The sequence below is a fragment of the Silurus meridionalis genome, chromosome 17 (genome assembly GCF_014805685.1).
Source record: "Silurus meridionalis isolate SWU-2019-XX chromosome 17, ASM1480568v1, whole genome shotgun sequence".
Classification (NCBI taxonomy): domain Eukaryota; kingdom Metazoa; phylum Chordata; class Actinopteri; order Siluriformes; family Siluridae; genus Silurus; species Silurus meridionalis.
In genome coordinates this window covers 21,790,248-21,800,868 of record NC_060900.1, presented here as the reverse complement: position 1 = coordinate 21,800,868, position 10,621 = coordinate 21,790,248, and the positions used below count along the sequence as shown (strand labels likewise).

Below are 10,621 nucleotides of genomic sequence, written 5' to 3'. Positions count from 1 at the left end.
AAGATTGTTATGTTTTATTTACAACAAACATCTGTTTTCACCTCCTGTGTTTCACTGTCTAGTCAGATGCTCATCTCGTGAGAAGGGACAATGACTCCCTCCCATTGCGCAATAACCCCGCCTCCGTGGCACCTTTGTTCCAAAGCTGTGTGTATAAATACTTTGTTCTGATACATTTTTTTTTAACAGTGATCTTGAATAAACCAGACGTGATTTGATTCGTGTGGGTTGTTCTTTTATTGTTCCGAGGCCCCTACAGTGTGGTAAAGAGAGAGCATAAGGACCTGAGGGGAAAATCTTCCTAACAGTGCAAGTGTACTGGTAATTCATATTAATATTCATCATTGAAAATTCAGTAACTATTTTTCTCTCACACAAATAAATACTTATTTTACAATATACCACTTTGACAAAAATAAATAAATAAATAAACAGCGATATTTGATTTAATACAAGTTTAATTTATCTTAAAAAAGCAATACAGAACACATACATTACTCTTATAATTAAGAAGAAATATTGCACTTGATTAAATTTGCATTCGATTAATGAAATGTAACAGACACTAGGGACTAGGGGGCAGGGGGTGGCATCTCTTTCCAGATGGCAAAGGGACATTGTGCATTCTTGGTTGGTGAAGTTTTTAATGCTGGTTGTCTTTGTGTGTAGTCAGTTATCATAAATAATATAAAGGTTTGAGAGCTCTGGCACTATAATGCAATGTGCAGATTTAACTATCTACAGCTCAACTCCCCAATGCAGCTAGCAAACCTCAATGTAATAACAGTAGAGTATGGACTCTCTATAGTAGATGTTCACTAGAAACTTGGATTTTGGTAGTAATCTAGCTTGCTTTAGTTTCCACAAGAACAATAGCCTTTGTTGGGCTTTCCTACCTGGTGGAAGGTGTTTATTGACCATTTATGAGATCTGATTCTGATTTTGTAATGTAGACTGCAAATAACATGGTCATTAATGCTCTCCGTTTCTTCTCTGTTCATATACAAAAAGATATATTTTTGTTTTTCAGATCTTCTAAAATCAACCGTGATCTCTTTTTGGGTTTGTGTTCAGGATCAAATTATTGTACATACACCATTGAACTGTCATTAGTGCTGTCATTAAAAACCTTACTGTGGAAGAAGTGGGTGAATAGGACCAGACTGAGCACAGGAGCTAACAAATATGTTACCTCAACTTTATATGTACAATTTATATTATAAGTAGCATGTGTTTGGGGTATATTAAATTTCATTTGTTAATTTTGAGAGTTTACATTAAGTTTTGTTTTAATATTATAGTTTTATTTTTATTTTTAAAAAATGTATGCAAACACAAAAGCGTTGTTTTTTTCTTAACAAGTGGCATTTAAAGATAAATCTCAATCCATTATTATATATTCTAGTAAAGACTTAAATATTCAGATTTTCATATGGACTTTAAAATTATAAGTCTCAATATAAAGTATGTTTGGTCAACAGTTTAAGCCTGGAGTCACCAGCTACAAAACCCTTCAAAATTTTCCAATGGAACATCATGTGTTTAAAATTTGTTTGTAGTTTCCACTTTATGACCAACATTCAGGTTCTGCATTTTCTAATTAAGCAAATTGTTCTCAGGAAGGCCTTTCTCTATCAAATTTTTAAATATTTTTATTATATATATCTAATTTGTGTCTGTCAACAGCCATCTATCTTTTTGTGTTGAAACTTTATAGAATTTTCACATTGTAATTGACAATAAGGGATTTTCTATGTGCAGCCTTCTATTTACCTCCAGTGAACTCAGGACAGGACATAATATATTTCCTGGTTATTTCCGTAGAACTGAGAGGAGAAAAATTTTAATAAGTTACTAGAATGATAGTCTGCTTGCATCTATATAATATATAAAATCATTATTATAATTGTATTTTGAAATGATTGCATGTGAAATGCTATTAAAAATAGTTCTCACTAATTTAAGTTAGAATTTTCCATAAAAAGTTTTATATATGATTTTATGATTCTACTTTCTTTTTTATCTTTCTTCCTTACAGCTTTGGTCCCAAAGGAAACTCCAAACTAGTTAAGTAGACCTTCAGTTTCATTCCAAACACATGTAGTACACAGAACACAGTGAAACGAAACTAAATATATGAGTGTTCTTTTAAATAGTATCTCCACAACAAATATGGTCAGGATTTAACATCAGAGTTCATTCCTGTTTCTTGATGTGGATACAAAGGATTAAAGCACAGTCTTCATTGTTTCTTTGAGCAAAGCATCTTGAGTCATGCTTGTGGAGTGCAGTAATAATTTAGGTTGTAATCTTTGTGAAAAAGGACTGAAAAGATCACTAAGCAGCAGTCCTGGGTGATGAAGTCCTTGGCTATAATCCCAGCTCTGTGTTTCAGGTAAATGCAGTGATATCCAGACATACTCATGCACCAAGTCCATCACAGTCCTGTAGAAAGACTTCTTCACTTTTATCTAGACTGTACTTTCTAGCTCCCCGGTGAGGCCAATCAATTCATCCTAGTTCAGTGATGCTTCATTCAGCAGCTAAAAATAATACAAAGGTTTGTTCAATTTGTAACCATTTTACTGCTATTTAAAAAATGCATTACTGCTCTTTGATTAGAACAATGCACAGAACAGTTTACTTTTTGCAATACAATAGCAGCTATCAATTCTCTTTAAAAACACATATACTGTTAATTTCACGTAATGTAATATTAAATGAACCAAACAATCAATAACAACAGAAATGTGTCTTTTAATTAGTTTAGTTTTTTACATACTGTATAAAAAGGCTAGCATGATCCGTACTTATTTTTAGTCCATGGTAAGTGTTTCCTTGGAAGGGAAAACAAATAATAAATTCAGTTTGTAGGATTTTTATTTAATGTTTACTCTACAGTTTATCTTAGTGCATGAATAATGAATATTTACACTTACATGATCTTGTATGTCCTCCTTTGTTTCTTTTTCAGACTTCCTACCTGATTAAAAAAGCTCTGTTGAGAATTTTTTATGTTTCCTTATTGAGTGATCTATATTGTTAGAATAGTATGAAACACTTACCTTCATGTCGGCAAATCTTATGTCTAATTTTAAAAAGAATTACTAGTGCTAGTGCCACAATAATGCAAACTATGATAACAGTCATAGTTATGAACAGAGGCAATTGATTTTTATTTCCACACTCAACATCAGAGATCGTTGTGCCTGGTTTTATTTCTCTAAGTCCCAAATCTTCACACCTGTCAAAAAAAATCAAGATATCATCCATTGATTAATGCCCCAAAAATTTTCTATTCTGGTTCTCTGGTTTACATGTTTGTTTACTGCTTTTGATTGTATTTAAGATCTGTCAATATATATTTTTTATTTTACATGACAGTCTATCTGAATACTTGGTTCTGATTGGCTAAAAGTTGTGCATATTTTATAGTTAAAGTTATTAGGTTATATTTTAAATGTATGTGCTTCCTTGTAAAGAACCATAACCATGGTACCACAGAGCTACAGTTTCATACAGAGTGAGGAAAACTATGGATTACCCTCTACATATATAATGCTGAAACAGTAAAGTTTTCCTGAATGCTTAACATACCAGTAATCTCATGCTTCTTTTAATATATAGTCAGTGATTTAGTAAAGTTAATACTCACTTTGTGTGCTGTTTGCAAATGTCAAGTGATCCATCAGAGTAGGTACCATTTTTACATTCACCACATTCTGCATCATTATGTGCTGTTCCTGCAAAGACATGACTTGTGCTGAGTCACCTTGTAATTAGCTCCAGTACAAAACTGGGAACAATTACAATACATACTGCTGCAGTTATATTACACCAACCTTTCTGCTTTATGTAGTGTCCAGGGCTGCATTTTCTGTGTTCGACAGCTTGTGTACAGCTGCCCTTGTCATTACTGACACAGTAAAATCCCTCAAGTGGCTCACAAACTGTATCTGTATACCGTGCACAGGTTGTCTTTACTCTTAATCCTTGCTCTGTGAAAACACACATCACTGAATTTAACATTTTGACCGTACCCAATAATATATAATAATTAATAATATATTAGAATTAAAATGCATATAAAAGGTAGATTATGTACAAAAAACAGACTTACCAGGATCACAAACAGCACAACTAAGACAATTTAGAAGACCATTGGGCTCAGAGATGAAAGTTGAGAAAGCACATGGCATGCAGGTCGTGCTGATAAATTCAGTGCAATGCCTATAAACATGGCTTCCTGAAAAATATGTTAAAGGTGAACTCTCATCCAACTACAAATTGTTAAGGAATCCTGCCTCAATACTCTATGAATTAAGGAAACTCCATTCATTGTTTTAAGTCGGACATCATAATATCTTATTTGTGCAAAAATCCTAACCCATTTCAAGCCATGTATGTATAGAAGATATACATTTGTCAGAATCGTTTCGCTGCATTTTCTCTCTACCAACAAGAAATCACATTGTGCAAATACCTTTCATTCTAAATGTTGCAACTCTAGCTGAAATCATTAGTCTATAATGTATAATTAACTCAGTACACATATTTCAACCTCGAACCTACTCAGTGGAAGATTGTGTTATAAATATTCACACGATAAAAGTTCAGCTACTAGCAGAGCATACTTACACTGCTGATAATAATATTCAGTGTGTAACTACAGATAAGCTTTTTGTTCTGTACCACAGTCAGTAATATCTCCATGGCGTCATATGCAAAACATGCTAACATTCACACAGTGGATTTGAGTCAACTGTTCTTCACATTCAAACTAATATGATCAAGACCCCAAGGGTAAACGAAGTTGCTGAAATGTTCAACAATCACTGATCATTAAAACAAACCCATAGTAAAAAAGCATCATATTTAGATATGTTGTATAAATGACTTAACAGAGATATAATATAGTTGCCTAAAACACATTATTTCTTTGAGTTTTCACCTGTAAGACTGAGGCTTTGACAGTGTTTGTGTTATACGCTAATGTTGGTTTTGATTTTTAATAAATGTTTAAATATATTTGATTATTTTCATAAAACTGTGTTGCGAAACAGCCTTTATTCTAATATATTAATTACTGCCCAAACATGGAACAACCAGTATTTTTGTTTAATATTTGCCATGAGCAGTGTATAAATTATTCCAGGAGACAAGTCTTGCCAGGCTTATACATTAACTAATCCAAGAAATTATATTGCTAATTTAGGACTGTATAGAGGACTTTAAAGGAAAAACCCTTAAAAACCCTGTGAAAAGAACCATATCCTAAAACTCCCACTCATAAAACCCAGAATAGATTTATCTCCAATTCTCTAAAGATTAGCATTGTTATTGCAGACTGTTTCATTTTCCACAGAATACATTACTCTTAAAGAATTCACAGGAAGTCATAAATAGCTGTTTGATGATGTGCCTAAAAGATCAATAAATTGTACATTTATTAATTAACAAAAATATCTGTACTTTTGGTTTCATTATCACCCAAATGTCTGCATTTAAAGTATTCATTGTAGGACAGTTCAAAAGTTAGACAAGTTGTTTCGGTTTCGAGAGAGAGAGAGAGAGAGAGAGAGAGAGAGAGAAACAAACAAACAAACAAACAAGAGTTACTAATGAAAACGATACCTGAACCTATATTCTGAGGCCTGAATAATCAATGAATCAATGTTCCTCAGACCATGTGCCTCCTCAATGTGTAAGAGAGCCAACTGCCATGACATGTATTTGGTACAGGCCCAATTTGCCTCAATATGAATACCCGTTCTCAGAGTTTTCTCAGCAGAACATTAACTAGAATCACACTCTTCACTGGCTTTTTATTGCATATTGCATCCTAGTGCAATCACATCCTAAGTTAAACAGCACACACATACCCAGCCATTTATGCAAACAACAGAGAACCAGAACAAGAGAACCTTCTTAAAAGGTCCAGTTCCAGATTGCAGAGATGCTCCAACTCAGCTGTTCAAATAACTAATAGGTCCTTGTCAAAATTACCAATCTGCTAATTTTCTTGCATCTAACACACTGACTACAAGAACCAACTGTTCATAACCCGTCTAATATATGAGCTTATATATAATATCCTGTTGTCCAGTGAGCATTAATCTGTCCTCTTGTGGAAAGCTTGTAGTTTGATACATCAGGTTTTTTTATTTGATGCAATCAAATGCTAAGTGTTTGCAAACATTCAACTCAGTGAAAATCTGCTATATTAAATAAAGCTATATAAAATGTTTCCCAGTCATTATTTTAAAAAAAAAATGTTGTAATTAAGTCATTAACATGTATAAAACCATGAATTGTGTGGTTTGATAAACTGAATTTGTCTTTCATGTAGGAATCTTTAAATATTTGTCTTGCATTATACCATATCTGTGTGTTATATCAAAGACTTTTGGCTTACCAGGTGCACACATGGGACAACATTCTCCATTTATCTCATATTCAGCTCGGGCGCAAACACAAAAACACAGTTCAATATTCAGGAGAAAAGAAGCAGCAATAATAAGCAAAAGCTGCAGATTTAACACCATCTTTGAGGTGAGTTTAGTCTTTGTTTATAGGAATTCTAGAAAATAATGTTTCATCTCCCTGCTTCATGTGTGTTTTTCACTTCAGTTCATCTGTACAACAAACTTAAATCCCATCGAAGCCAGTCCTCTTCTGGCTATTCTGTGTGTCTAAGATCCACAATATTATCCATTTGTGAGGAGAAGCTGAAAAGAAAGCAAAAGAGTTCAAAATGATTAGAGGAGGTGTGATTATGACATTAAAAAGTAAATAAGGCTGGACTGACTAGTCAACACTGTCATGTAATAACTAATCAGTTTTATGTAGAAATTCACAAGAAACAGGATATTATTAACCAAATTATATGCAGCAACTCTTCCGGAGACAGTTCACTAGAAGACTAGATGAATGTCAGTAAGAGACACTTCAAAACAAAGCACTATTTTTCAAGTTCATAAACATTTTCATAAAGTGTATAAGCAGTCATTGATATATTAAAACCAATAGATCAAACATATAGAGCATGTGTATATTTGTTGTAATATTTTAATGAGAATATGTATTAAATGCTTGTAATTTAAAAGAGGTTGTTTGTTATAAAGCAGATACTTTAAGTCCTTTGAGTTGTGAGATTTAGCCTTTATGAAATAGACTTGTAGCCCAGCACATCCCACAGATGCTCAACCACTGTCATTAGGGAATACCATTTCCATGAAGGGATGCATTTGGCCTAGTGGGTGGTACATGTCAGGTTCAAGGTCCAAGATTTCCCAGCACCACACTGCCTACACTAGCTTGCCTTTTGCCTATAGTATATCCCTAGTGAAAAATAAAAATAGTGATATCTCTCCCCAGGTAAGTGATACACTTATCCCTTATATGCTCTACAGCTACACAACCTCATATGCAATAGCAGCTGCTCCTACACTCGAGCCACCACTTCTTCTAAGTTAAATGTCTTTGTTCTTTGTTCTTTGTTCTTTGTTCTGGGTAGGTATGATCTTTACTGCATTTCATCTTGTGTTCAATGTAAAAGTGGAAGTGAAATCCTAGGATTCTGGCAAGTGAGGTGCTTTTCCAAATGCTGAACAGAAACTAAAAGTGTTACAGAATGTTTACTACATAAGATAATGTTCCCAGCAGGCAGAGCAATAATTCTTAATGATCTTATTCAGTCCTTTTTTACAAAAAAGTCAAGCAGTGTAAATTGCATATGGCATCCGAATTGTGTTGCACAGTGTTTAGTAGCTCTGCCTGTTGCTCTTGTTGAATAATTAGCCAGTTTTAAAGGATTATAAGGAAAAATAGCTGCTTAGACAAACGTTCAATTTTTTCTGTGTATTTTCCCTAAACTCTTTTATAACGTCTTTTGTTTTAACAAGTGTGTTATCAAAACCCTTCAAATAGAAATAAAGATAATGTTTAAATGAGATTGTACAGCATGTTTAACTCTGCTAATTCTACATAATATCAAGTATGTGTCACAGTATGTACAGGGAGAGACGAGGACGACGAATAGTAACATTAAAGATGTAATTTTAATAATAAGGAGCAGGTAAATCACACATACATACAACGTAGTAAAGACGATAACCGACAATGAGTGAAGACAGTGGTGATGAGTATAAATAGAGTCCGAGTGAACAGACAGATGAAGACGGGAAACAAACATGGTGGATGACGGGTGCAAAGGATGATGGGTAATGTAGTCCAGTGAATAAGGGTGGATGACAGGGAACCCGTTACAGTATGCTGATAGGAACTATCTTTTATAGGGTGCTCTTTCATTATTGCACTAATTTTACGTTTTGGCAGTTTTAAGTGGCTTTATATATTGAGATATATGTTAGCTTTAACACTGTGTAAAAAGCTACTACTTTTAAACAAACCAGCCAGAAAGCTTGAAAGATGTGACACTAAATGTTTATTTCATCTCATTGTATAATTGATATCGGGTCTTGACATGTTTGTCAGTTGACTTCAATACATATTTTCTTTCAAATATGTGTTTTGAATTACTTGTTTTATTCCTGAAACATGGACTGTAGAATAGAACTAAATGAGGTATTATTTGAATGTGCAAGTCGCCATTACTGTGTGCCATGTACTGTGCATACACACAATACAATTTGAAATATGTAAAAAAAAATATACTCTTAGTACCATTATAAGGAAATGTTTGTACTTTATACTCAAAAAGGTACACATTACTACCTTATAGTACCAATGTGTACCTTAATGTATAACTATACATTTTTGGGGTAAATAAGGTACAAAGATGTCCTTTTAAGGGCACTGTCCCAGTGGCAAGCTGTTGTAATTCTTTCTTTCTTTCTGTTTTATAATCATATATAATCATAAAGCATATAAAGCAAAAAAAATATGATTAAAAATAAAACCTGTCAATTACGCAAGGGTTAACTAAAAAAAAAATAATAATCAGGTAACACTAGACATTTCGTCCCCCCACCCCTACGCCCCTGTTGTAATGTGTTATTTTTCTACAGCTGATTCTGACACGTCATTCCACAAAGCTTATGTGAGAGAGAGTGAGAGACAGACAGACAGACAGACAGACAGAAAGACAGACAGACAGAAAGACAGACAGACAGAAAGACAGACAGACAGAAAGACAGACAGACAGACAGACAGACAGACACTGAAATAAACATGATTCTTACTCGGTCATGTTCTCTGTATTGGGTCATGTTCTCTGTGTTGATCTGCTACTTCCAGTGTAGGATAATGTTAGTTGAGCAGTCCACGTCCTGATCCACACTCACTGCAGTGTGCTTTCTCTTTCTGCTGAGAAATACTGCCACCTCATTTTTAAGGAGGGACTTATATCACTGCTTAAAAATACACACTGTCTAAGCCACATTTATTATACTCATGCTCACAAAATAAGTCGTTCATGAAAATTGCTCGTAGGTCCATTTGCTTCTACGTTCAAATTAATTTTCCCCATAAGAATGAATGTAAAAGCGATTTAATTTGTTCCGAGATCTCATTCGATTGCTTATTTCTGCACTTAAAAAGTATTTGTACCCTTTTTTAACAAACAAATACACAGCAAATTACCGTAATGTAAACATCATTTAACACTTACTCATGTGGTAGTGGTTTAAACTTCCACACTCTCACTGTCCATTATTGTTGGTATATGTTGGTTCACGGCGGTCTTTGTTATCGCTAATGCCGGTACGTGCCTTCCAACCGGCACTCTCTCAACGGCTGCTCTTTTCTTCCCAAAGCGCATCGCGGATCCCCCCCGATCCTGCCGGTGTTCATTCTATGCTTTTGCTGCTCATCCCACGTTCCGCGCCGCCAAGCGCGGCTTTTGCCTCCTGTTCATCGCATAACATTTAACAACAAAAGGCATATGTGCACTAACTAACAGCAGAGATTCACCCGTATATAATACAACACCTGTAGCAGCTGTAAGCCTTGATTTTTTCGCCACTTCCACAAGTTCTTCTGCGGCTGCACCGAGATAACCGACGTTAAATGGCAAATTTTTCCCCCCTTGTGCTCGAGATATTAGGGTTCGGCGACATAAAAGAATCGACATAACCGATAAAAAATGCTTAGACAAAGCGAGAATTTGGCGGTTCCACTTCAAAAACGTCGACTTAATAGGGTTGTCGAGGTAACTGAGGTCGAGATAAGCGGGTTCCACTGTATATCAATATAAAGAATGGTGTCTAGGCAAACAATCAAGTTCAAAAATCCAAAGAAGTTTGGAAGGGGGAACAAAGACTATTGTTGTTAATTAAAGGTTACTGGTAAAATCTCAACTGACATTAGGAGAATTGAAAGATACTTTCTTGATGGTCTGAATTGTTCTTTGTTTGCATTTATTTAGCAAAGATTAAATGGCAAACTTTGGATCCAAGCAATTAAATTGTCCTGAAGATTTTCATCCACAGCATTAACCGTAGTTCACTTCATAATGCTAAATGTTGCTATCATTGTTTTATAGCTGTGAGCTGAAGTTTTTGCCCCTATATTAGAAACATTTTTTTTTTAAATACATTTAATTACACTACGGAAGATGGTGGATTACAGGCATTTGTTAGAAGACACCTCTGTCTTTCTG

At 34.5% G+C, this 10,621-nt stretch overlaps 1 protein-coding gene across 5 annotated transcripts; it reads right to left on the bottom strand.

Annotated features, from left to right (window-relative positions):
* Positions 1-245: 245 nt before the first annotated feature.
* Positions 246-9,511, bottom strand: LOC124399429 (tumor necrosis factor receptor superfamily member 14-like). 5 transcript variants are annotated; one of them, XR_006928231.1, is made up of 8 exons: positions 9,204-9,511; positions 6,416-6,728; positions 4,121-4,246; positions 3,843-3,998; positions 3,656-3,743; positions 3,066-3,244; positions 2,783-2,983; positions 246-2,543 (listed from the first exon to the last, which is right to left on the bottom strand). XR_006928231.1 is itself a non-coding variant. In XM_046870311.1 (7 exons), the coding sequence occupies exons 2-7, from the start codon at positions 6,543-6,545 to the stop codon at positions 2,880-2,882; spliced, it is 783 nt and encodes a 260-aa protein (XP_046726267.1). In that variant the 5' UTR covers positions 6,546-6,728; positions 9,204-9,510; the 3' UTR covers positions 2,656-2,879. The 5 variants fall into 5 exon arrangements, 3 of the variants coding, with proteins under 3 accessions (XP_046726267.1, XP_046726268.1, XP_046726269.1); XR_006928232.1 differs by having other exon boundaries at positions 2,811-2,983; XM_046870311.1 differs by lacking the exon at positions 246-2,543 and having other exon boundaries at positions 2,656-2,983; positions 9,204-9,510.
* Between the last annotated feature and the right edge of the window lie 1,110 nt (positions 9,512-10,621).

What these genes read in the sequence shown, in the direction of transcription:
- LOC124399429 (XM_046870311.1), bottom strand. Translation starts at nt 6,545, where the DNA reads ATGGTGTTAAATCTGCAGCTTTTGCTTATTATTGCTGCTTCTTTTCTC. An exon ending in TTGTGCTGTTTGTGATCCTG is followed by an intron (nt 3,999 to 4,120) that starts GTAAGTCTGTTT and finishes GTGTTTTCACAG; the next exon opens with AGCAAGGATTAAGAGTAAAG. An exon ending in ACACTACATAAAGCAGAAAG is followed by an intron (nt 3,744 to 3,842) that starts GTTGGTGTAATA and finishes ATGTCTTTGCAG; the next exon opens with GAACAGCACATAATGATGCA.